The sequence below is a fragment of the Electrona antarctica genome (genome assembly GCF_951216825.1).
Source record: "Electrona antarctica genome assembly, chromosome: 2".
NCBI lineage: Eukaryota > Metazoa > Chordata > Actinopteri > Myctophiformes > Myctophidae > Electrona > Electrona antarctica.
The window spans coordinates 19,648,524-19,675,702 of record NC_136807.1 but is presented as its reverse complement, the minus strand read 5'-3'; the positions used below and the strand labels follow the sequence as shown (position 1 = coordinate 19,675,702).

The 27,179-nt window shown below is 42.9% G+C and overlaps 1 protein-coding gene across 13 annotated transcripts in view; it reads left to right on the top strand.

Moving 5' to 3' along the window:
* Positions 1–24,943, top strand: part of hspg2 (heparan sulfate proteoglycan 2) — a 106,528-nt gene extending 81,585 nt beyond the window's left edge. For 9 of the 13 annotated variants that reach the window (XM_079490073.1, XM_079490079.1, XM_079490072.1 and 6 more), the window contains 35 exons: positions 253–330; positions 2,130–2,265; positions 2,599–2,756; positions 3,311–3,464; positions 5,318–5,461; positions 5,999–6,133; positions 6,763–6,944; positions 7,283–7,478; positions 7,834–8,013; positions 8,541–8,801; positions 8,912–9,074; positions 9,265–9,362; positions 9,521–9,787; positions 10,102–10,214; positions 10,673–10,820; positions 10,987–11,103; positions 11,364–11,381; positions 12,759–12,843; positions 13,287–13,431; positions 13,627–13,729; positions 14,174–14,283; positions 14,512–14,620; positions 14,819–14,917; positions 15,111–15,332; positions 15,443–15,687; positions 16,006–16,177; positions 16,485–16,607; positions 17,717–17,773; positions 19,072–19,147; positions 19,291–19,369; positions 19,900–19,947; positions 20,562–20,632; positions 20,860–20,943; positions 21,123–21,226; positions 21,541–24,943. In XM_079490073.1, coding sequence (XP_079346199.1) covers positions 253–330; positions 2,130–2,265; positions 2,599–2,756; positions 3,311–3,464; positions 5,318–5,461; positions 5,999–6,133; positions 6,763–6,944; positions 7,283–7,478; positions 7,834–8,013; positions 8,541–8,801; positions 8,912–9,074; positions 9,265–9,362; positions 9,521–9,787; positions 10,102–10,214; positions 10,673–10,820; positions 10,987–11,103; positions 11,364–11,381; positions 12,759–12,843; positions 13,287–13,431; positions 13,627–13,729; positions 14,174–14,283; positions 14,512–14,620; positions 14,819–14,917; positions 15,111–15,332; positions 15,443–15,687; positions 16,006–16,177; positions 16,485–16,607; positions 17,717–17,773; positions 19,072–19,147; positions 19,291–19,369; positions 19,900–19,947; positions 20,562–20,632; positions 20,860–20,943; positions 21,123–21,226; positions 21,541–21,713 — 4,653 coding nt within the window. In that variant the 3' untranslated portion in view covers positions 21,714–24,943. The remainder of the gene's footprint in view (positions 1–252; positions 331–2,129; positions 2,266–2,598; positions 2,757–3,310; positions 3,465–5,317; positions 5,462–5,998; positions 6,134–6,762; positions 6,945–7,282; positions 7,479–7,833; positions 8,014–8,540; positions 8,802–8,911; positions 9,075–9,264; positions 9,363–9,520; positions 9,788–10,101; positions 10,215–10,672; positions 10,821–10,986; positions 11,104–11,363; positions 11,382–12,758; positions 12,844–13,286; positions 13,432–13,626; positions 13,730–14,173; positions 14,284–14,511; positions 14,621–14,818; positions 14,918–15,110; positions 15,333–15,442; positions 15,688–16,005; positions 16,178–16,484; positions 16,608–17,716; positions 17,774–19,071; positions 19,148–19,290; positions 19,370–19,899; positions 19,948–20,561; positions 20,633–20,859; positions 20,944–21,122; positions 21,227–21,540) is intronic. The other 4 variants (XM_079490081.1, XM_079490076.1, XM_079490078.1 and 1 more) reach the window with 4 other exon arrangements.
* The last annotated feature ends 2,236 nt before the right edge of the window (positions 24,944–27,179 follow it).

Genomic DNA, 27,179 nt, shown 5'->3' with positions numbered 1-27,179 from the left:
GTTAGCATGGGTTGATTAAAACTTCAACTAATGTATTTAATTTGGGTGTGCTATATCTGTATCCTGTATCTTAACTGGTGCTGGTGGTGCTGTGTAAGTTTTTCTTTTGTTTTTGTTTTTTTGCAAATTGAATTTTTTACTTCTGTTTCAGTATATTTTGACAATTCTTTCCCTTTATTTTTCCTTCCCTTTTTTGTTTGTTTCCTCCCTACTTTTCATCCCACCCTGTTGTGTTGTTTGCCGTTTGCTCAGGCCATTCCCTCTCATGGTTTCCATCAGTTTAAAAGCAACAGTCTCGATGTGTTACAGAGACGTATTGAGGAGCTACAGGTCTGTCCATCTGTCCTCTGTCCGTCTGTCCTGTCTCTTACCTCCCACCCATTGTCCTCTACTGACCACAGCTTTATAATACTGTACACTAAATGCATGATTGTGGCCCTTAATCACACATTTTAACACCCATTAATTTACTACCGTGAGTAGTTCACATGCTCCACTAGAACCCTGCCTTAAATGCCATTGAAACCAACCAGTCTGGTTGATTTCATAGCTTACTGATGGCATGGGTTCCCTGATTTTGTGTTGCGCTTGAGTCTTCCCATCGTCCTCCGTTTTGTTATTGTCAAAATCATCATACCATCCCTGACATATTTGTGTCCTATAAAAACACAGTTGACCCCCATCATCATCATTGAGTGTATTAACAGGACTAAGCATACAGTAGGTACTGTTAGGTATTTCAGACATAGTTTGCGCCGTGCCAGCCTCGTACCACTGTTCCCTGCCCTGAGGGACTTGTGGTTAGTCCCTTTTTCTATGTGGGTCTCCCCGGCCCCGACGAGAGCTTCGGGGCCTGTTTAGTTCTGCTTCAGAGAGCCACTGCGTTGTGTCAGCTTTTCCCAGGGGGAGCAGGGCTCTGCCGTGCGGCCACGCAGAAATTCTGTGTGCACTAGCAAACGGGCTGCTTTGAAAAACCGTCAATGGGTTCAGACACTCATTGAGCCTGGGCCCGCCTGCAGCCGCGGCTCAGTTTAGCCTCCCTCACGGTTGACTGGGTCGGAGCTAAGCAGCTTTGTCCATAGATGCCTCAACAACTCCCCCCCCCCCCCCCCCCGGATACAGTAATCCCTCCCAGAACCAGAACCCTGCCCTTCCAGTTTCCCTCCCCTCTGAGGTGTTTGCAAACTTTCCAAAAAGTTTCAGGCGTGACATACTCACAGCCGAGTGCAGACTGTGATTGCCATGTGGAGTAGTGTACACATTCCACAGAGGATTTACTCTTGAAAGCAGTTGTTTTGGAAAGTCATGTGACTACTACACTATGAGCGTTGAAACTGCTGCAGAAGAATCATGTCTGTTTTGTTTGGTTGATTGAAGTCATATTAGTGACATGGTACTGTAAGTTGCTGCTAGTTGGTAATTTGTTGACTTCTAGAGGCCCGTTTCTCTACCATATGATTATTCTCAATTTGATCAAATATCAGAAAGAGCTGCTTCATAGTGCTTGTGTTCGGTATCCGTTACTTCAATGTGTCTGTTTTGTGTCTCAGTTGCCTAACTGCTGTCATTGTCATCACCAAATCATAAATATCACTTCACTCCTTTGTCATTCTTGAGTTATAATTTAGTGCCACTGGCAATTCTTCAATCGTAATATATTTTCACATTAACAAAATTTAACCACACAAATCATTGTAGTAATGTTAATGACAGTTAATATTACTACAGTGCAGTGTTTGTTCAAGCAATGATTAAGCCGTGCTTTGTACACAAGCTCCTGCGTTGTACAAAGCTCACGCTGCTATAGTATTCTCCAACAAATATCTGTTTCCAAAAGCACTGAACTGTAGCAATAACAATACTTGTCTCGTCTTAAAAATCTACCGTGTAGTGCTTTCATGTTGCTATTGCCTATAGTGTCCGTTGATGTCAGTAATGTCATGTGTGTCATGTCAAGAGGCTGTAGACACATACGACAGGTAAGTGGTGCGCTCTATCTGTGCTCTGGTATCATTGTGTTGGTTTGTGCTGTAGACATTTTACTGTAGTGTAATTTCATCTCATTTTAAATGTGATGATCATAACAGGCGGTAGGCTAATCTTCACACTGGTTGGTGTGTCCTTTCCAGGCCCGCATGGAGCGCACTGACATCGGAACCCTCCTTATACCCAACATCAAGATGTCTGACGCCGGCACCTACATGTGTGTCGGTAGTAACAACATAGGCTCTAACAAGTCACCTATTCAGGTGTCTGTGGTCAGAGGTGAGAGGTCACAAATATAATGTTATATATGATACAATATATAATATAAGATACAAGTTACAAATAATAATGTAATGTAAAGTCTTCAGTTCATTTATCCATTTGTAACTGTGAGTGTATAAATGTAATCAGGTCCTTTTGAATCCATTTGTATTTGTACACTGGCAGAGTTAAATTATATCAAGATTACAGCTTAGGCAATTGGCATTGGGTGAAAAACAAAAGGTTGGGATAAAACCTTCGAATATTACTATGTATGTTAGCGCTTTATGTATGAAGGAGCTCTGCATGTCATGGTTTTATGAAACGTGTGTGTATTTTCTTTGTGTTCAGCGGTGGACCACATCTCCACTTCTGCCATCACCATCCAGCCCTCCATAGCCGACGTGCAGGAGGGCCAGAGTCTGGACCTCAACTGTATTGTCCCGGGAAACCCTCCTCCCACAGTCACTTGGACAAGAGCGAGTGGACACCTCTCTTCCAACCACCAGGTTGGACTAAAGCACTTGCTTACATACAGTACACAGTCTAATGTGGTCATGTAATGTGAATGGCCGTTGCCTTGCATGATATTGCATTTAGATAATTTATTTGGGGATATAATATAATCTTTGTTTTGTACAAACTCAATAGCAATGGTGTCTGTTCGTTAAGTTTAAATTACTGAAAAAATGCTATTGCAGTTCCAAGTTAACGGTGATTTTAAAATATGAAAGGGCCATGATTGAAGTTTGTTACGTACAGGTAATACAGTCAAAGGTTATGCTAAAAGGATAAGAGAAAAAGACCCAGGGGGCTTGTTTCCATTGAGGTCCACTGTACTCAATTCATCAGTAATACATAATTCATTACAATTCAATTACAATACAATACATGCACCTGCAAAACAAATCTGATGTATAGTATCGTTGGATCAATGAGAAGATTCCAGTATGTGCAATGAATAGAAATGTTTTAGCATTTTGATATGTTCTGACATCAAGGTTTAATATTGTAAAGCTTAAAAAGAACTGATGCCATTCATGTTGGTGTTTGTGTGGGACAGGTCCTGGGCAGTCAGCTGCGTATTCTGTCAGCCTCTCCAGATGACTCAGGCGAGTACATTTGCCGCGTGCAGGGAAACCACGGCAACCTTGGGAACCCAGGCTCTCCAATTCACCAGACCTCCGTCTCAGTATCCGTCACCTCATCCTCTTCTCGTAAGTCCAACAATGTGCTGTCGATACCAAACCACTTGTGTGTGGCTCGTCTTGTTTCAGTGAAACGTTTTAATAAAACAGCAGATACTGTAGGACCGCTTCTCCACTGGATCTCTACTGAACTCTATCTTCTTCTTCTCTGGTTAAAAATGCAATCCGATTTGACAGTTATATTTCACTCTTGGCAACTGATATCATAACTGATCGCCGTTGGAGACCGCGAGAAACGCCTAAGTGACATGACTGTCATGGCAGGCGTGTTGTTCTGCTCTAGTGTATGAATGGCTTTTCCAGTTGTGCTTCACATCCCAGTGTGACATCACTGTAGGCGTACAGTACTTACCCCCATGATCTCATGCTCATTCATTCCTTCCTGGAGGAAGTTCTCACAGCTGCTGCCAGTACACCAAAGGCCACAGTCACATGGTACAGCAATCTGGCTCCTTGACGCATCACTGAGCATTTAGTCAGCTAAATCTGTGGTTTTCAACCTTTTTATTTTTTATTTTTATAATATTTATTTTATTTGGAAAAAGCAGTACAATAACAGCATTTATATGCATACATAGGACACAAGTGCAGTTCCCAGGATTTTATTTTCCCCCCTCTTCCCTCCCTCCCCCCTCCAAGTGACTCCATCTCCAGTGTCTCTGTAACATCCTTGCTTTCTTCAGGACTACATATGGCATCAAGTCAACACTTAACAGGGGCAAAGGGCAATATCGCTTCAGAGTGTACATTTCAGAAGGAGAAAAAGAAGAAAGAGTGGGCAGACAAAAGAAAAAGACAAAGACAAAAAAAACAACAATCAAGAAACGAAAGTATTTACAATATTGCTGAGGGGGACAAAAACAAAACAGCTTTGGATTTCGACCATGAGAAGAGGAAGGGTGTCTTTTCATCTTCTACAAAGATCATAAAGCAGGCTATTAGGACCAGTGAGATCACACAAAGTCAGCTCTCAGAGGGGCAATGTGTACTATCCAGTTGTTCCAAATTTGGTAAAAATTGTCTAGTTCTTAGGATGTATGTTCATTTTTCCATTTTGAAAATATCCAGGACTATTCCGTGCCAATCGTCCATTGTGGGTGTGATTGGGGTTAGCCATCTTCTTGTTATTGACTTTTTGCTGGCTGCCAAGAGCACCTGCAGTAGCTTTGTGTATCTCGACTGGTTAAGACATTCAATGTGGCCCAGGTACAAGGTTATGAAGTTAAAAGGTATTGGAGTATTAAATACTGAACACAGTGATTTGTGAATATTGTTCCAAAACACCCTCAACTTGGGGCACCCCCAGAAAATAAAAGTGGTTGGCTTTCTTTGCCCCACACTGCCTCCAGCACAGCCTATCCTCGCCTTTGTATCTTTCCTGATACGGGGTCTTAAAATATCTAATAATATTTTGTTTTCAACCTTTTTCATATCAAGGTCCATTATTTATTCTGCATTTGAGCCACGGACCACCATTTGATGGGATTTAGCCTATCAGACCCTAAACTATTTTGTCGTTGGATATGATTTTGTCCACAATTCCATGCTGTATTCATGTGGTACCACAGGAGACATACATGTAACTGGCAAACTTTGATCAAAATAACAATTCTTTTACATTATCTAATTGTGTAGACTTTAGTAATGCTGATGTTAAATCTAGAGTTAAAGATCTAATAAGGATAATTTTGGTTACCAACTTTATCATTTAGCTGGGGACTACCTGGAACCCCGTCAAGGACCACTGGTGGTTCCCGGACCACCGGTTGAGAACCACTGAGCTAGATGAAATGAGACATATTGTGGGGGTTGGGTAATATTAAATGTGATTCTGGCCACTAACTCGTTGGATGTTGGAGCAGGGCTGCAGACCCCCATCATCTCCATCGAGCCCCACAGCTCAGCAGTGCGGCTTGGGGAGTCGGCCAGCTTCCGGTGCAGGGTCTACAGCGGAGCCCAGCCGGTCCGACTGGAGTGGAAGCTGTCCAGCAACCAGCCTCTGCCAGGTGAGTACCAGGAGAGCATACACACGTGCATGCGCATACATTACACACACACACACACGCACGCACACACACGCGCGCACACACACACACACACACACACACACACACACACACACACACACACACACACACACACACACACACACACACACACACACACACACACACACAACTCTGACAATGTTGTTAATTTAGTCTGCTTTCTAGGAAGAAAAAGCATGTAGGTTTTGATGCTGTCACGTTATTCATGAGAGCAAGTCGGTACATACGATTAACCTCTGCAGCCCTCCTCTATATAATAGTCCCTTTAATTCATGTGCAGTATAATCTTCAGCTTACCAACCTTGTTTACACAGGACTCGCCTCACTTAACCCCCAGTCCCTCCAAGCAAACCTTTTTTTATGCCATCACACAGTGTTCCTTTAACTCTCAGAATTTCACATGGATACTGAGGACCTGAGGATACTTTTAGGACCATCCAAGTCTCATCTTGCAATATCTACAGTAGATGTATTGTTTCCTGTTGTTTTGTGCAGATAATGTCAAGGTCGGACCGGATGGCTCTGTCATCACCATTGCCAACGCTCACCCTAGAAACCAGGGTACCTACCGCTGTGTGGCCAGCAACCTGTTTGGCATCACCCAGAGCATCGTGTCACTCATTGTCAGAGGTAATCTCAACAGTGGGGGAAACTAACCAAGTACATCTACTCAAGTACTGTACAATTTGGTTTATTATTATTGTTTTACTTTACATTACTGGTGTACTACAAATTCTCAATAATGTTACTTCTACTCCATTACATCTCAAAGGCAAATATTGTACTTTTACTCCACTACAATTATTTGAAAACTTTAGTTACTACCGGTAGTTACTTTGTAGATTTTCATTATTATTATTACAAATCAGCCCTATTTAAACTTTGGCTATTTGAAAATAGCCGATCTACAAGCTCACAATGCGCCACGATGCAATGCATTGTGAGCTTGTAGATCTGCTATTTTCAAAAGACTTTTACACATTTTAGACACAACATTCTGCACAACTAGTACTTTTACTTTTGGTACTTTAAGTACATTTTGAGTATATTTTGAGTATGTGTGTGTGCTTGTGTGCATACATGTGTTTTTGGGAGATGCTTTTGGCCCGGAGTAGGTGTGTCAAATCCTGATCCTGATCGTGGCCTATATTTTCATTGCTATGAGTCGTAGAGCAACAGTCCTATGTGACGGGCTCCCCTTAGTGGCCTGATAGGGTTATAATAATGTCCTGACAGTATTTTTGGTCCTGCGTCTCCAGAGTCTCCTGTAGCTACCGTCACCCCCAGTGGACCCCTGCGGGTCAGGGTGGGTGACCCCGTCAACCTGGAATGCCAGGCGTCAGGAGAGCCCCGCCCCTCGGTCACGTGGCACAGACTGGACAGCACCCGTAAGACCATGCTGACTAGCCCTGTGCCCATGGAGTCAAACGCTGTCATGCAGGTACAGTACAGTACAGTACTCACACACACACCATATGCTTATGTAAACAGGAAGAGTGTCATTTTAAAATACTATACATTTCAGAAGAAATGTTTATAATTTAAATTCAATCAGAATTTAAAAAAACAGCTAGTTCTGTCTTCAAGACACAATTCATAATTGCATATTAGTTATTATAGTTGTACAATTACAATGGATAATATGCATTACTTAAATGGTCACGTTTTTTCGTAGGTCTATGTATGTGGTTCTCAGAATAGAAAAATGCCCTGAATCATTTCAGTGACAGTGGAAGTTCAATGTTGAAACATGACCGTGATCATTTTCTTTTCTGTCAGATTCTGCTTGCGCGTCCGGAAGACAGTGGCACCTATGTGTGCACGGCTCGTAACAATGAGGGCTCGTCTGAGACCAGGGTGGAAGTTGTGGTGGAGGGAGGGTCTGGGTTGCCCACCGCGCCCAGGGCCTCGGTGCCTGAGCCCCTGCTGATCGTAGTGGAGGGACAGACCACCACGCTCCACTGTGAAGCTCATGGTAAGGCCTGCTCACACTCACATGGAAAAGGGGAACTCACTTTTAAGATTTTCAATGTCCAGTCATTCTGCATCACCATATATTTTTAGCAAACATATATAATATTTTCCTTTTGCCAAAGATCATTTAGGAACTTATGGTAATGCATAGAAACCGTGGTCAATTTAATCTAATACTGCATGTGGGGTGCCTGATAGGTCAAATAGTTCACTGACCAAATGTTCCTTGTGAGTTGCGAGGACCCAAGTTTGCATCTGTCTCCCATCTATGTCTAAATAAAGCGCTAAATGCCATGAATAAATCTTAAAATATAATATATAAAATTAGATGAATTTATGCTTTCCCCCCCTTCAAGGTGTCCCTACGCCAAAGATCACCTGGTCTAAGCTGCGGGCTCCGCTACCCTGGCGACACAAAGTGGTGAACAACAGCCTGGTACTTCCCGGCGTGGGCCGCCAGGACTCCGGAGAGTACATCTGCAACGCCACCAACCATATGGGCACCAGCGAGGTCATCATCATGCTCGATGTCGAGAGTGAGTCTCACTGAGGGGTTGTTGTTACCTCACATTCCTTGGCTTGGGATTTTTAGGAAAGATTTGGCAGGGAAAAAACTGTTATTGTACTGTGAATATTTTCTTAATCTTTTGTCACAAACATTCATGCTCCATCCCCACTCTCTACATATTAATCCAATGCAGATTGGCATTCAAATGTCTAGTTTTAATTGCAGGCACTGCACTTTCATGCACTCATCTCTCGCTGTCCGGTCAGTTCATTTGGGTCCATATACAGTACATACAAAGATGCTCAACAGAAAGTGCTCAAAGCAAACAAACAACTGAGGAAAGTTATCCATCAGCGGTCTCCAAGTGGCTTCTTAACCACCTTCAACCTGACGTCCCTACTTGTCCCTACTATTAGTGATTTACACTAATACTGTCACGTGCAACTAAGCATGCCACCTCTCTGCCTGATAATGTGGCTGTTCTTATGTCTCTAAGCTCCTCCCTAAGTATGCCACCTCTCTGCCTGACAATGTGGCTGTTCTTGTGTCTCTCAGCTCCTCCCTATGCCACCTCTCTGCCTGACAACGTGGCTGTTCGTGTGGGGGAGGTGATCAGGCTGCAGTGCCTGGCTCACGGCACTCCTCCCCTCACCTTCATCTGGAGCAAAATGGACGGCAGCCTGCCCCCGAGGGCCCAGGTCAGTGGAGGTGACCTCCAGATCAACCTGGCCTCCACCGAGGATGCTGGAAGCTACAAGTGTGTGGCCAGCAACCAAGTGGGCACCAGTGAAGTAGTGGCGAAAGTCACAGTCAGATGTAAGTGATGATGGTAGTGATAGTTTTACTTGAGTTCAAAGACACATGATGCTGGTAATACGTTTTTCATATCAGTGTCACTCACTTCTTGTCGTGCTTTCTCCCTCTAGCCCCCCTGGCAGTGCGTGTATCCCCCCAGGTGGAAGTAAAGGCACAGGGCAGTGCTGTGGAGTTCACATGCTCAGCAGCAGGTGGTGTAGAGACCAAAATTGAGTGGCTGAAGGAAGGAGGTGCGATGCCACCGAACCACCACATCAAGGATGGAGTGCTCAGGTGAGTTGTACACACAGACAAAACGGTGAATCTTTTACACACACACACACACACACACACACACACACACACACACACACACACACACACACACACACACACACACACACACACACACACTGAAGTGACTGAGCACATGGTACCCATTTTTTGTTTTTATGCCCTTAACTGAGCTGTGTATAATCTGCAGGATCGAGAACCTTGAGCAGAGCAATGAGGGCGTTTACATCTGCAGAGCCAGTAGTGTGTATGGTCAAGCCCAGGACACAGCCAAGCTTACCATCCAAGGTAAATAATATGTACCACTATATATACAGTATATCGCTGATATAGTATGTTTAAATTACAGCCACTCCATGTAGGGATCATTCTATTCTACTGTACATTATATTATCTTGTGTTCTACTCTATTAAATTCCGTCCTCTTCAACTCGTGTTCCTCCCAGCCCTGCCAAGGGTGATGATCAACGTGCGCACGTCCATTCAGACCGTCATGATCGGCAACTCGGTGGAGTTTGAATGTCAGGCCATCGGCGAGCCACACCCCACGGTCAAGTGGAGCAAAGTGGGCGGGTCTCTGCCCAGTCACATCGTGGTGAAGGGCGGCATGTTGAAGATCGAGCAGGTGAAGGAGGACGACGCCGGGCAGTACCGCTGCACCGCCACCAACGACGTGGGCTCGGTGCAGTCGCAGGTCGTCCTCAACGTCCAGTGTGAGTGCTTCAGCACATTGTGAACCAGAACCACTGCACTGTTGAGTTCTCACTAGGCCTGTCACGATTATGTCATAATCGTCTAATTGCAATTATTTGAGATAATTTCAATTATGTTTTGCATAATCGTCATAATTGTCAACATTTACAATGCGCAACTTTAGTTCTCACCTGGCTCGTCAAAGTCTAAATCTCTGTGTATTTGCTCAACTTTTTGTAATGGTAACAACCCTAGTTCTCACCTGGCTAATCGTAACAACCCTCGTTCTCACCTGGCTCGTCAAAGTCTAAATCTCTGTGTATTTGCATTATAGCTCTTCCCCAGATTTCCTCTCTGCCAGAAACCAAGGAGGTGACAGTGGGATCTGATGCTGTCATGCCTTGTTTGGCCTCCGGTTACCCTGTACCTCAGATCAAATGGTCCAAGGTAACCAACACTGTTTTACATGTTTTATACTGTACTACAGTAAGTGTTACCCCCATGCCCTTTCTACAACAGGGGTTCCCAAACATCTCAATGCCAAGTACCCCAAAATAGCCATAGCCATAAATAAGATAAATACTTTTTTTCTTTTTCTTTTTATCTTCGAGCTGCAAGCTCAAAGTACGTTTTTGCTATTTTTGACAAATATATGTTTGAAATTGTTTTAAAAATGTTGATAATAATGACATACCCATAATAGGGATGCAGGGGTGAAAGCAGTCAAGTGGAACAATAATCACATTAATTAAATGTATTTCTATGATTGTATTTATATATTTCATAACCCCTCTCCTTTCCTTGGCACCCCATTTACAAACCCGTGCACTACTCTTTGCAGAGGTTCTGTTAGAAGTGGGTGCATTCTCTCTGACTGCGCAATGTGTGATTATTTCTTAATCCAGCTGGGAGAAGAGCTTCCTCCAAAGTGTTTCCAGGAGGCCAATGTCTTGACAGTTCCCGGTGTCAGACATGAGGACTCTGGGACATACGTGTGCACCGCATCCAACAAGCAGGGCAAAGTGGAGGCCTTCACAACACTTGAAGTGCACGGTTAGTCTGCTCGCCTGGATGTTTGTCTTGCGCCAATTCTAATGTCCAAAATTAGCCATACAGTAGGGATCTGCTTTCATGTACAGTAGATGGATTGAATAAATGTAGTTGTTTTCTATTTGCATGAATATATGTTAATAACAGTGTAATTGTGTGTTATTTTCAGAGAGAGTCATGCCCTACTTTGCCCAGGAACCTCTGTCCTATCTCACTCTGCCCACCATCAAGAATTCTTATAAGGCTTTCAACATCAAGATCACATTCAGACCTGATAATGTTGATGGTAAGGAATCGCCTTCTTTCATGTACAGTACCAGCAAAGTTTCATTGTAGTGGTTATTTACTTTTTGTCTCTTTTTGTTGTTGATGTTTCTTTCTTCCGTGTTCATGATGTTTGTATGTTTTTTTTCTTCTGTGTTTATGATGTTTGTATGTTTCTCTTTTTGTTTGTGACGTGTATTTGTTTTTGTCTTTCTTTCATGTATAATCTTTCTTCTGTCCTCCTGCCCTTCTCCCTTCTTCTCACCCCCTGGTGGTGGGAAGGTCTCATATTGTACGCTGGTGAGTGCTTGAGAGCAACGTTAGCTCAAGTGTGATGCAGTCAACGTTGCTTTTGTTGGTCTGCATTAGACTTTTCCCGTAATGCATCCAAAATGAAGAGCATTTTTCAGTGGCCGTCTTAAGAGATGCCAGATGGTGAATGGGTCTTCATACAGTGCTTGGCAATCATTATTGCACCGTCACTTGTCATTGCACTGCAGTCAACAGCTGAATGATTACTAGTTAACTGTATGAGGCCTATGCACAGTTACAGTAACTTCATCATACACCCTTCTATTTTATTCCATCTCCTTCTATTACACCAGTGAGTAAGTTCTTCTCAGAATGTCTAGCCTTGTATTAGAGAGCTGTATCGTATCATTTAATTATCTAGGCTTATATTGTTTAAACAATCCTTACTTTATGTTATCTAAACACAGTTCTGAAAATAGCGATTACCCCGTTCAGACCTGCAGAGGGCAATGAAGGTAGAACGTGCTTGAAACTATATTAGAGTCAATTCACATAATGTAATGGGACTGAAAGTTTTACTGAGCAACATTTTGATGCTACTTGCTGAATTCCACCCATCTGGTAGCTATTAGTGGTAAACATGCACAAACATAAAAGATCGATTCAGCCCAAGAGCCTAACTCTGCTTTATGTTAAGGCAGATGGATTGTTATATTGTGGTGCACATCATTTCACATACTTTTTAACATAATACTTTGGGACATGATAAAGAAACCCCACCTTGTGTGACATGTTTATACAATACACCTCTCTTTCTTAATGACTCTCTCAGAAACCTCTCACACAGCAAAATCCAGAGAGTGGATTTTACCGTGCAGAGACAGTAATGTTAGGAGGCATGTTATCAGACTGGCCCAGCTTTGACAGTATTGTGATGCCTGTGTGGCCCAGTGAGCATGTGTCTCTGGCGTGGATGTGATCATTTTGTTGCTATCAGGCATAAACCTTCTATCTGCATATTTCATGCTTTTTCATAAAATTATACTTTGTCATACGACACACAAGGACACCAGGTTGAAAGTGTGGGTTTTATAAAAATGTAGCCAATGAAGTATTAACAAGAGCTTGTGACTAAATAATAACTACATTGGATATATTGGAACACAGGTTTGCACATACAAGGTTTCTGTCTGACAGTGACCATTTGCACGCTGGCTGCGCCCAGTGGCTTCATATTATTCCCCTCCTTATTATAGCATGTTGCTTCACCATTCAACTCAAAGGGTGTTCATGTATGGATGCTTGGGCATGCACACACCTGTGTGTGCGCGTGTTTGTGCGCGTGCGTGCGTGTATATGTGTACTGTAGGAGTGAGCACGTGCGATTGAGAACGGTATTCACTCTCGTGTTGTGGTCTCCTCCAGGCATGATCATCTACAACGGCCAAAGGAGGACCACCGGAGCGGACTTCATCTCCCTGGGACTGGTGGGCGGTCGTCTGGAGTTCAGGTCAGTGCAGGGTTAAACTAGCCTGGGTTCCCAGGCTAGTCACTCCCCAGGCTAGGGTTAAACCCCAACGTTTAGACGTGCCTTGTATCTTAAACTTTTTCAAGTGAAGGACCCCCGAAATGATGATGTATTTTGCAGCGGACCCCCACCTGAAAAGATTTTATGCCAAGGACCCCCAGAAGAGAAGATTTATGTTAAAAACAATTCAAAATAATTTTAGCAAAACTATTAAATATTTTTCCGAAAATCTCTTGGATTTGTTCTTTTTTTTTAATAGCCAGATAAAACGGATAAAGTGCTTAAAATGATTCTGATGCTATGTTCTATGTTAATGTTCTGTTGCTGGGTAACCCCTGGAAACCCTGGTGAAACCCACGTGGTTTCTTAAATCACGTGACACCGTTGCGTTGCATTTAACGCCCACCTATTATTCAACCTCTCAGGTTCGACGTCGGCTCCGGCATGGCCACCATCCGTGACCCCAGCCCCATCAAACTGGGAGAATTCCACACGGTGGAGCTGTACCGCAACCTGACCCTGGGCGTCATCATTGTGGATGGAGGGGAGCCCATCAACGGCAGCTCCCAGGTACTGCTGCTGGGTTAGCATGACGAGTCTTACAGTATGAAAGAGGGGGGGACTTTTAATTTCAGGAACTCAGTTTGGTTACCATGTAAAACACAGGGTTGTTTTTTTTCATTTGTTTTGTCTTTTTGTTTTGTTTAGTTTTTTTAAGCAATGATTTAATTCCAGTAAATAATGTCCTATAATATCTCTCTACAGGGCAAATTCCAGGGTCTGGATCTGAATGAGGAGCTACATGTAGGCGGTTACCCCAACTACACCCTTCTGGCCAAAACCGCTGGCATTAAGACCGGCTTTGTTGGTGAGACGTTACTCTGAACACGCCATAATTACGTTTCCTTTAACAGTAATGACGTAGAAGTGGTTAACAACCACACATACCCTTGTTGACTCAGGATTCCTAGAACAGTGGTTCTCAAACTTTTTCAAGTCAAGGACCACCCGAAATGATTTGTATTTGGCCCCCATCTGACCCCCATCTGAAAAGGTTTTGTGCCAGGGATACACCGGAAGAGAAGATTTATGTAAAAGAAAGTGACACGCTGTGAGCGTGTACATCTGCTATTTTTTAATAGCCAACATATAAATGGATACATTTTGAGAACCATTGCCCTAAAGGTTTACTACTGTCTGTCTCAATGATGGGAACATAAATGTGAGGGGGAGCGGATAATCCCCTGGCCCTTGAAAAACAAACATTCTGTGAGTTTGCTCTATTTATGGACTTGATCTGTTCTCTGTGCAGGCTGTATACGCCAGCTAATCATCCAGGGTGACGAGGTCATTTTCAAAGACCTAGATCGCAGCTCCACTGGCGTCACAAACTGCCCCACCTGCAAAGACCACCCCTGTCAGGTCAGTCACATCTGGCCAGTTCACAGGTCACACAGTTGTTGTTTTTGTTGTTGTTTTAATTCTGGACCTTAAAGGTTAATACAGCATATATTGCATGCATTATCACTTATAGAATATACGTGATAATGCATGCATGTATTTATACATTATCATGTATCATGTACATTGTGCTAATAGAAGTTATATTCCAGTAGAACCAATGCCTTATTTTTCCATGCCCTTGTTCAGAACCAAGGGGCCTGCGAGGATTCAGACACCAGCTTGTATAAATGCAGCTGTCCCAGAGGTTTTACAGGCAGCAACTGCCAGCACCACTCCTCTCTGCACTGTCATTCAGGTATAGAGGACACACCACACAAACACACCACTGCAGCTTGTACTATTAGGGACAGACTGCTGTCAGCATTGGCTATGCACCTTACATTATGCAGCAAATTCCTCATAGTTAATCTAACTCTGAGTTTAACATGTTGTGTACTGTATGTGTACACTATACATGTCTTACTGCTGGTGCTGTGAACTGTATTCCTCACAGAGGCTTGTGGACCAGATGCCACCTGCATCAACCGCCCCAGTGGCCTGGGCTATGACTGTCGCTGCCACCTGGGCAAGTCTGGAGACAAATGCATGGATGGTAAGACCAGGCCCTCTCAGCAATTCACTACTAATGTGTTTCCTTTGTAATAAACTTAGGATTAGTATCTCAATTTCACTTACGCATTTCCCAAGTGATCAGGAAAAAACAAACAAACGTGTGGGTGACCGTATGTGACTTAAAATGTCCTATGAGCCAGTGAATTGACATTCCGTCCTTGCTCCTGCAACAGGTGAATTGGTGACCACTCCACTGTTTGACGGGGAGGAATCATACATATCCTACCCTCCCCTGACCAACATCCACGATGACCTGCGCGTCGAGCTGGAGTTCAAGCCCCTGGAGAGGGATGGCGTGATGTTCTTCTGTGGAGGGAAGAAGATGAAGGTGGAGGACTTTGTAGCCATCTCGATGGTGGATGGACATGTGGAGTTCAGATATGAACTGGGCACTGGTAAGCCTAGAGATAATGAGTGGACTGTGGTATTAGCTGCACTGCTGTGCAGGATTGAAAACATACATTCAGTGGAAACTAATTCATGGACATTGTTTTTTTTCTTTCAGGCCAGGCTATTCTTGTTAGTCCAGAGCCGGTGTCTCTGGGCCAATGGCACAGAGTGGTGGCCGAGAGGAACAAGAGAGCCGGTCACCTCCGACTTGACCAGGGCCGAGTGGAGAAGAAGACTTCTCCAGGGAAAGCCCAAGGCCTCAACATCCACACCCCCATGTACCTGGGCGGAGTCCCCAACATGGACATCTTGCCAAAGCCGGCCAACATCAGCGAGCTTTTTGAGGGTTGTATAGGAGAGGTGAGATGATATGAGATCTCTGTTGTTAAAATATATTCTGTACACATGAAAAAGACCCATCAATCAGTAACTACTAGAATCAGCAGTTGTTCTTGTTAACAATATTTTTGTGGTGATTTGACATGAACAGTAGCTCTTCTGTAAATACAACACCAGCACCACACCGTTGCATTGTGATAAACAATATTAGACACTAGAGAATTGTTGTACAAGGAAAATCTGGGCTAGCGTCCAACATTCAAACAAAGAAGGAATGCGTAATGTGTCCGCCATGAAGTGGTACATTTAACTTGGCTGCACTGTCTCTGTCACTCTCAGGTTTCCATCAACAATAAGAAGGTAGACCTGTCCTATAGCTTCACAGACAGCAGATCAATCCGTAAGTGTGTGGACAACAGCCCTTGTGATCGCCGGCCCTGCCTCAACGGTGGCCACTGCATGTCTAGTGCTGAGTACGAGTACCAGTGCCTCTGTAAGGATGGCTATGAAGGTGAGCTCCTCATCACAGGTAGATGTACTGTATACAGTTGTTATACGTGGACAGCATATCAAGTATTTCAGTGGTTCAGGGGTTCAGGGGTTCAACAAGTAGGGTGAAATGTATTTTCGATCAATTTATCGATGGATTGATTTTACTGTATGTTCAATCGATGGATTGATTGACTGAATTCACAGGGTCTAAAGAACTCTTACAGTTATTCTTTCCGCATTATTATTCTCTGTATCTCTGAAAGCCTGACCTGGGGCTTTTCCATGAACCTGACATTTTGACCACTGACTGTCCTGTGACCACATAGGTGAGCGCTGTGAGGTGGTGAGGGACATATGCCAGAGCAGCCTTCAGTGCCAGAATGGCGGTAGCTGTGTCGACGGACAATGCGTGTGTACCACAAGCCACACTGGTCTTTACTGTGACGAAAGTAAGTGTTGAATGTAGTACTTGTTCTGTTATTGCATTTCACTCACATTCATTCAACTTAACACTGAGTAATGTACAAAAAGACAATGAATATTTTTTTTTAATCAAATAACCAACAGCACATACGTATACTGTAGTACAAGTGGGTTAATTTTTATAAATGAATTAAAGTAACACGTTTATTTCAGTAATACCAGGTAGACTAGATGCCATTGGACTAACTACACCAGGGGTGCCCAAAAGGTAGATCACGATCTACCACTAGATAACAAATGCTGTGCAAGTAGATCACATGACATGCCCCTAAAACATATATAATACAAAAATGGCATCACTTGAATTAAGGTAACTTGATTGATTGACATCAATGGCCTGTTTTCAAGAATGTTCAAGAATGTTGCGCACAAAAATCAGTAGCATTACAAAGTAGAGATGCTCCGATAATCGGCCAGTGATCGGTGATCAGCCATATCGGCCGATATTCACATATATAGTATAACATCATTTTGCATTTTTGTGACAGGCCTAAACATTCTCCCCTTCCTCCCCACACACAGGAACAGTTTTGACGTGGGTTTTGACATATAATCATTTTGGAAATTTCACATTTCACAAGATCAGTATCGTATCGGACCTATCGGTATCGGCCGATCATGAGAAAAACAATCGGTGATCGGTATCGGTCCCAAAAAACCTGATCGGAGCATCCCTATTACAAAGTTATATACAAAAAAAGCTAATTCCATTTGATACATGGAATTGTTGCAGTTTTTCAAACGGAGGGCATAGACATCTCTGGAGTTCTTATCCGTCTTCTCTACAATGTGCGTCCTCCTAAAACAGCACACGTTAAGTACCAAATAAACGTCTGTATTCTGTTGACAAAGGCATCAATCACCGTGTAGCTTTATCAGAACCTGACTTAGAACTTAGCCAGATTTCCACTAGACAGACAGTCAGGAATGGGGCGCATATGGCTCTAATTCTCAACAGTCTGAAAGTCCTCCTAGTGTCACACCCAGTCCATCATTTGGTTGGGCCTCCTAGGCCCAAGTGATTAAGTGTGTCTCACCCCTGCACTCTCATCATGGCTATATCCCGCATACGCAGGCCAGGTCTCCAGCTTCTCCGAGGCCCTGTGGAATATGGAAGGTAGCGGGGCAAATGGTATAGTATCTATATTATTTAGTCTGCCTGACACGACCGTGACTAACAGGGGCCGTCTGACCGCAAGGGGGCCCCATCCAGCCCCACACGACCGTCTACTGCCTAACACACGCACAAGCACATGTAAATGTACATGATAAACAAACCAAACACCACACAAATGTTTGCCTCTGTCTAACTGTTGACCAGGTCACTTATTCTGTGGAACGTTGGGAGAGGGGAATTCTACATGAATGGTGAATTGTATACTAGTGTTATGGTACAAATGCAGTTGGGATATCAACTGGCTTGAGTCAAGTCAAGACCTGTGGCACCTTTTTTCATAGTTTTTGGGAGCCACACAAACATGTAGAATTCCCCTTTTTTCTTCTTCTTGAGCGTCATGTCCTGTGACATAACCACTCACAATATCATGAAATCTTGTCTGTCTTGTTCAAAACTGCCTGTCCAAACCAAGAAGAAAGAAAACCCAGATACAAAACATTCTTTCCTCCGACCTTATTTTGTAACAATGTGGCAACATCCAATGTATACAGTATACTGTACACATACCGAAACAGCAGGGCTGTGTTGTTACTAACCACTAAAAGTGTTTATTGAAAGTACAATGTGATATATTGTTGTTTCGGTGAGGTGACATTATTGTTAATTTATGTAGTGTGCATGGAGACATTATTTTGGTGAGTGTCTGTCTGATGCTTGTCTCTGGGAAGCGAGTAGCGTTAGTACCGCTAATTTGAGCAACCTAGGTTAGCTTTAGACATGTACTGAGGTTAAGGTTAGGAATAAGCTTATGTTTTAGGCATAGTTTCAAAAACGCTATACAGAAGTTCAACAAGGCAGAACTATCAATTACAGTCCTTATCGGGTCTTGCTCAAACTAGTGGTACTAACGCCACTCGCCTCTGGGAATGGTCAGGGATATTGTAGTGTGGTTGATGTTGTTGATATTGCCATGTCAACTGGTTTTGAAGCCTCGTTCAATTTGTAGAAAGAAAATCATTTTTTTGTGCCAGTTTGATGTGTTATTTTTTGTCTGTGTATGGATTTTGAGTTGAAGATGTCAAATTGTAAGTTTGGCATTGATCCAGGCAAGTTCAGCATTGTGTTTGACTGGGAGTAGTCCCAGATTGAATTCATTGAAAGCATATATTATTAATCATAAATGTAATCAACCTGGAATATTTGACCAGGGTTTCTTCTTCCATCCTATCGCCACCGGGGGGCGCCGTAACAGTGAGGATTGCAACAGACTGTACACAGCATGCTTACAATGGTTATTTTGATGTTTGTTCTAGATTCTCCTTATCAGTATGCAGCACATTTCCACGATGATGGATACGTTGCTCTTCCAAAGACAGTTTTCCCAAGAAGGTATGTATGGCACACCTATATGCATATTGACTGCATTAGCTTTTCATAGATTAAGATGTAGATGTAGTATTTAAAGATGTACTGACAGTGAACATAGCAAGCTATACTTTGTTTTGTTTATTTCATGGTGTTCTGTGTCATAGTGCCCACGATTCTCCGGAGACCATGGAACTGGAGCTCCAAACCAGCTCCGGCGAGGCCCTCATCCTGTGGCAGGGAGTGGTAGGTTTTGGTTGTCGGTCCTTAGTCTATATAACCTTATGGCAATTGACTATTGACACGATGGCCATCTTGCCCTTGGGGAAACCCAACTCTGGGGGCCCCCACGTATTACTTAATGACAAAATGTCTGCCGTGTCAATATGGTCAGTTATCCCTGAGAGTGGACAGAGATCAAATCCTCAATCCTGGTCTTTGAGTCATCCACTGTTCTCCATCTAAACCCTAACCTCCCCATCCACACCCTAACCTCCCAGCTCATTCACACTCCTAACCAGCACCACCTCCTCCCATTCACACAGGTTTCACCTGTGCAACACTCGCTTTCTGTACATGATAAAACAGCACTGACACTGGGAATGCACCTTCTTTCTGAATACCACTGGCTCATCATCACTACACTGGCTGGTTAAATATTTGTTGTTGTTGTTGGCATGATTGCTGCTGGCCCCACTGATTATGACACCACCAGGTTAATGCATGTTTGCTGGTTTGTGCTTTGCCTCTCTAACTAACCGTCCATCTTTTATCAGGAGACCATTGGCGCACGCAATTTGCGCAAGACGCATGCTAATAAAAAGGTACCACTCAAAACACCAAAACACTCGACTTCCGGTATGTTTCAAAACATGTGGTTTTTATGCAATATAAGAATCTGCAGATGAAGGACACTTCTTAAAAACCACACGTTTTCAAATGCACAAGAATCTGGAAAAAGAGTTAAGGGCCGTCCACACAGAGAATAACGATGAAGATAACTATAACGATAATGACGTGAGCATATAAACATGAACCATAATGTTCTATGTTCACTTGTATAATGTTCACTTGTTGAACGTGAGTGATGTGTTGAATGTGATGCTCAAATCGCTTTGAAAGTGATCCCAATGATCCCAATGATATTGTTTGCAAGTGTCATTATGGTTGTGTTGTTTAAAACACCATATTTATAAATGAGTTATCTTTATAATTAGCATTCTTTGTGTGGTCATGCCTTTAAGTTTGTAATGCACCATGGCTTTCCATTTCATTTGTATCTTGCATGGAAGGTTTATGTCACATCAGTCTTATTTAATTTTGTTCATATTGTTCTCTAAATACTGAGATGACAGAATTTTGCTCAGTCGGCAATACTGGAGGACATGTACAGTTGTACACAATGTTTTTTTACTTTGCTACATTTATGGATTTCCAGGAACTGGGAGAACAAGGCAAAGGAAAGGACTTCATCAGCCTTAGTGTGCAGAATGGACACCTTGTTTTCAGGTGACATAGTTTCATATCTTCCACATGTTTCTTTAGCCTGGCCACCTACAGGAACCCTCATTATTGTCTTCCCAGTTTGATACCTCAGCTACATGCAGTGAAGATGTTTTTGTGTGTAATGTTTCTGTACTGTAAAATGTACAAATGTACAAATATCTATTTGGTTACGATTTTATTAACTCTGTGCTCACAAAGACTAATGTTGTGTACCGGTATGTTATATCCAGTTACCAGCTGGGCAGTGGAGAGGCAGTGATCAGGTCCTGGGAGCCCATCAATGATGGCAAATGGCATAAGGTCACAGCAGTCAGGTATGAGGATGTGTATTACTGCATAAACTCACCGTTTGACACAGAACACATAAACCACCGCTGTTATGAATTCCTGTATGTGTATGATTTATTTTTTATTTTGATGTATGAACACTAGTATTCGTAATGTTCTGTTGGCGTTCAGTTTACAGTGAGTTGTGCATGTTTGTTCCCGACAGAACTGGTAAAGAGGGATACATCCAGATAGATGGAGGACCCATGCGACATGGACAATCCAAGGGCAAAAGCCTTATGGTCAATACTAAAGGCAGCATATACCTGGGTATGCTCAATGATGAAAACCTTTTAAATGCATTTTAACAATTATTATATTGTACATATTATGAACAATTATAATCCAATATAACATTGCTAATTGTGTGTGTGTGTGTGTGTGTGTGTGTGTGTGTGTGTGTGTGTGTGTGTGTGTGTGTGTGTGTGTGTGTGTGTGTGTGTGTGTGTGTGTGTGTGTGTGTGTGTGTGTGTGTGTGTGTGTGTGTGTGTGTGTGTGTGTGTGTGTGTGTGTGTGTGTGTGTGTGTGTGTGTGTGTGTGTGTGTGTGTGTGTGTGTGTGTGTGTGTGTGTGTTCTTGTGACAGGGGGAGCCCCAGACATGGCCGTGCTGACGGGAGGAAAGTTCTCGGCGGGCATGACAGGCTGCGTGAGGAACCTGTCTCTGATGAACGCCAGACCAGGCCAGCAACCAGCCCAGGCCATCGACCTGCAGGCCCACGCAGCGCAGGGCGTCAACGTGCAGCCTTGCTCCTCATAGGCCGCAGCACACACAACCACATCTACACACACACACACGCATACGTATATGCAGACTCACACCCAGAGACTATGGAGTGATGTCCCAGTCACACGCACACACTCACACAGCAGACACACACAGAGAGACTGACATGCCTAGATCCTGACTAAAAAACAAACATGGTGCTTCGCTGCTACCAAAACAAAAAAGATGAGAGAAAACCATGACGAGGCAAAAAGGATGCCTTTCTCTGTGTGCATTGAAAAACTAAAACACAAAAAAAGAGAAATCATGAAAGCGATATTAACAAGTCTTCTCTTTCTCAGTGTTGTATTGCTCGATGAAGGACTATTAACACAGGAGAACCAGTACAGTTTACATACTCTCTGCAGTAGCTTTAGCCATGATGAGAAGAGTAAAGAGTAAAATGCTATAGGCCTTCTACGATGGGTCAGATCCTATGGAGTTGGAGATGTTTTTACAGCACTGAATTTTTATTTATATACATATGAATATAGTATATATATTATATTTGTGGGGGAAAACATGCAAACTAACCATAACTGCTCTTCTACTTTTCCCTAGAGTTTATTCTGGGGTTCTAATACTGTGTGTCCAGGTCTTTTTGTTTAGATTTTTTTTTGTCATGGGCCTAACTGTATTAATACTTGAAGACATTTAGGCCTTCTTCCTTCACGTCTGTAATGCCTGGTTTATGCTTTGTCGTACGACATAGCCGATCTACAAGCCCACAACGAGTTGCATTCGGGACACTTTGTTAGCTTGTAGATCGGCTATGTCTGACACGGGACACCACAGACTTGCGCGGCCAAGTATCAACCAACCTTAAGGGAACCTATTGGGCGAGCATGATTGCGAGTATTTTGCATCCTGTTGAGAGAGGGGCTGCGCATGGTCACGGCACGTGCCGCTTCAACACGCAACTCAGGTGAAGACGCAGTGAAAATAACAACAGAAATCAAATAGACAAATACAACTCTTAGAGAAACCGGTGGTGCTTGAAGTCTTGTTCCTTCATAGCTTAAGCTTGGTGGCCTCTTCAGTGTCTGTTTTTCTTTTCTTTTTTGTTTTATGAATGAAAACTTGGTGCTAACGTCAGACATGAAGACCCACAGTCATATAACTGTCTGTCTGTCTGTCTGTCTGTCTGTCTGTCTGTCTGTCTGTCTGTCGCCTTTTACTGTTGTCGTAGAGTTTAGCTTGGATGTCAGTGTAAGAGGAGATGCACTTAATTGTGCTTCTGAGATTGATTTTATGAAACTCTGCAGCCTTGTTTGATTGAGTGGATCTCAAAATAGAAGGTTTTATGAGCAGAAAAGGGTCTAGTTCTATAGTTTGCTGATCAAATTGAAGAAATTATTGTTTGTATAAAACTATCTGCCAGCCAGGTAACATTATTGTTGTCATTTGAGAATGTGTGTTTACACGTTTAGACGTTTAGAAGATTTGTTGGTTCTGTGTGTCTCATGGCTTGCCATTTATCACAATCCACGTATTATTGAGGCTCTTTATGGTGTTACTGGTGTGTGTGTGTGTGTGTGTGTGTGTGTGTGTGTGTGTGTGTGTGTGTGTGTGTGTGTGTGTGTGTGTGTGTGTGTGTGTGTGTGTGTGTGTGTGTGAGTGAATGTGTGTGTGTGTGTGTGTGCGTGCGTGTGTGCGTGCGTGCGTGCGTGCGTGCGTGTGTGCGTGCGTGCGTGGGCGTGTGCATGGGTGCAAGTGAAATCATCCATATCCTCAGGAGGGTCAACGCAGAACTGCCTCAAGTAGTCATTTTTTCAGTATTAGTAAGGTTAGTAGCAATGCATCAAAATATAGCAGTGGTCGTCAAACTCTAAAGGCTACATGGTTTTTGTGAAATGTGATATACATTTAGGTGTTATGCTTTCTCAACATGTAGAGTTTAATAGGACAGACTATGGTAATGTAGAAAGCCACCTGCAGGTGCTGTGACCAGTCGTGTAGCTCCCATAGAACATGCTCGCCCACTATTAGCTGACCCACCCATCATCATCAAGTTCACCTTGGGGTTCACCAAGCTTTCACCTTAAACTTAAACATATTTGTATTAATATTCTAAAAACAAAAAAATGAGCACTATCATTTCACTTAGAGTTTCTTCATTTTTATTTATTTTGTTTGTTTGTTTTTTTGTCTTATTTTTTGTTAGGTCTTTTTTCTTCTTATTTTCATTGCTGTCTCCAGGCTTGATACTGCAATGTTTTAGAGCAATCAGAAAAGCTTGCAATTTTCTTTTCACTGGTTATTGTGTTATTGTATATTGACTCCCACTGCCCACCCCTTTCTTCCTTTCTTGTTTGAGATTAAAAACTGTCCCTGTTCCTCGAGGTCTTCATAAATACCGCACCCCCCCCCCCCCCCCCCAACTCCCATGAAGTTCTTCTGACCCTCCAGTCATCCCCACATCATCCCTTTTTTAGTGTTAACCTGTGATGCCTGACTACTTGGTCAAGCAATGGGAAACGGGTCTTACTTATTCTGTTTGGTATGATGAAATAAGTCTTAGGCTCCAAATATATAATGAATCATCTTTATCTGCTAAAAAGGTGCCATGCTTTAGTTTTTTGTATTACTGTGGATAGGTAAGAGCCAGTCAACTCTGCAATCAAAGTTTGGAAGACTATGCTTTGTCAGGTGCCTCTAATGCTTAATTTATAATCTGTTGTATGACGGAGTTGTGTGCCGAAAATAGCGGATGTACGCATTGTGAGGTTGTAGATCGGCTGTTTTTGTCGCACGACACTGGCGTGTGACAAATTACGATGTATAAATCAGGCTTAATGTATCTGCTTTAAAACTGGACTTCCATATCATGCATATATACACTGTACATGACCTGCCTCCAAATCCACACTTTTCTTTTTTTCCTTTTTTACATTTTTTAGGTCACTGCAAAATGAAGCATGGCTAAAGGCGTTGACTTGATGCCATAGGCACACTGTCAATATTGATGGAAGTTTTGAATTTCAGATTTATGAAATTGTTCATATTTGTCTTATGTTTTCAATTTGGAATGAGAGACAAACAATGTAGAGATGAATTATCACAGAGGCGAGTTAAGTGAATGAAAGTGCATCAGAATTAATATTGTCCACGTCGGGATGACCTGCTTGTGTTCCTGACTCCATTTCCAGTGTTGAAAGAACCCCAGCCCCCTCCCCACCTTTGGTGTTTCTTAATTAAAAACAAAATTCATGTGCTATTTATAATCTCTTGTGTTTACTTATTTTAATTTGGTGACATGGGTTTCTGTGGTTTATGTCCCATAGGTTTGGACAGTTCATCTGCATGATTTGTTCATGCATGATTTGTTCATTTGTTCAGGTCATTCATTACACAGGATATACGATACACTGTATACTGTATACTATGTAGAGGCCTTTTAGTCAAAATGCAAATAAAAGAGGCGAGGGTGGGGGCAGCTTTGCTGTGAGCTGGGAGTTGGAGGGTGCTGCAACTGAGAAGGCCCTGTCACGTCACCCCAGGTCCGTTGCTTTGTCTAGGGGACCACCAGGAGGGGGCATCACCAGACCTGAGGGAGGGATTTGTTGTCCAAGCCTTTGTTGTCGCCTTGTAGGTGGTGATCAGTATGCATGGTCTAATCGAAGAAGGAAGGTCTGCCTATCGGAGGACAATATCAGTCACCAGAACCAGAGACTTGTTTTCATTGAGTATATGGGGCAGGGGGTGTGTCTGACCAAATATTTTCAAACAATTTAAAAACTGTCTGGATTGCTGATAACTGGTAATACAAAATGTTCATCAATATACAGTAATAGAGACTAGAGATTATTATTTATTAACCCCGGCCCCTCACAATATAATACCAACATGAACAGGAGCAAAGGCTCTTCTTGGTGGCAAGGTTGTCTGTGCTGTGCTGAGATATGGTGGATAATATACTGTAGCCACAACTTGTCATTAATAGTCTAGTAGGGCAGTTAAGTGCCCTACTAGACAGTTAAGTGGTTTGAGGGGTACCAGGTGGTCCCTGACTCCCTGCCAACCTCCCAAAACAATCTAATTCGACTACTTCTCGGCCTGAGGCCCATGACCCATCTTTTTGCAACCCATTTTGATGGTGATTTGAAATTGGGATTGATATTTAAATTTGTAAATGCAGCTTTGCCCTCTATGCCCTCAGTGCCTGCATACCTGACTAACTACCTCAAACAAGTTAGCGACACCCACAGCCCACAATACTAGAGGAAGCGAGAACAACGCCAGATCCACCCACTTTCAAAACAAACATGGGTAAATTCTCCTTCTACAGCACTGCCACCCAAGTGTGGACTGCCTTCTACAGCACTTCTACAGCACAAACATGGGTAAATTCTCCTTCTACAGCACTGCCACCCAAGTGTGGACTGCCCTGACTCCCTCAAAGAATGAAAATTACCGTCCTTTAACCCATTACCGTCCTTTAAGCCGTCCTTTTACCCATTTAGACCTGAGGACGATTCTAAAAATATGTTTCATGTTTCTATGTCAGTGGTGCTCAATCTTTTTCATGTCCTTGACATGAAAAAGATTGAGCACCACTGACATAGAAACATGAAACATATTTTTAGAACTCCCAGAATTATCTGTATTTGGTCGCGGACCCCCATCTGAAAATATGTTATTCCTGGGACCCCCAAAAGCAAAGATTTGAGTTAAAAAACGTTTGCTCTTAAAGAATATATATTCAAAGATTTGTGCCACATTTTTACGATTTAAAAAAAATAGCAGATCTACAAGCTTGTAGCCTGTATCACCCATATGCAGGACAGCTGTGACACCTGGCTGCTGACTGAATAAAAGGGAGCCACACCCAGCCATCAGAGTAGCTGGCTATGGCTTGTTGTGTTTGTGTGTTGGCGTTGTAGGTGCAAGAGAACATTGACGGCACCTTAGCGGAACGTCCATATACAGTATACAGTACACAGACAAACGTGTCCATGGCAAGACTTGTCTATGTCTGTGGCCCATTTTATTTTTTTTATTTAAAGTGGAAAATTGTGCCGCAAAAAAGTTCTGTTCAGGAATGGTTCTATAAAAGCAAATGAAGTCAGAACTGGGAAAGTAAAGCTGGCTGAAAAAGGTTTTCACCGTTGAGAGAAAGTATTTCAAAATGTAACAATATTTAACTATAATGACACTCCACAATCATCATCCGTGGAAACCCCTGATCCACAGCCTGGGGGTCCACAATCCCCACTTAGAGGTTTGTTCACCTCTGATCAAAGTTAGGAGCCCTTGCATAAAATTAGTTGTGACACTGCATTCATTCCTTTAAATCTAGCTGTCATGCCCTTTATCATTATCTAATCACTCATCGTGATGAGTACTGTACTGTACAGGCACATAATGGTTTTGACTTTCTTTTTCCATTGTTTAAGTGTCCTTAGGTAGAATTGGCAGATCTCCTCTTGACCTCGAGTAACACTGTCCTCTATAACCAGA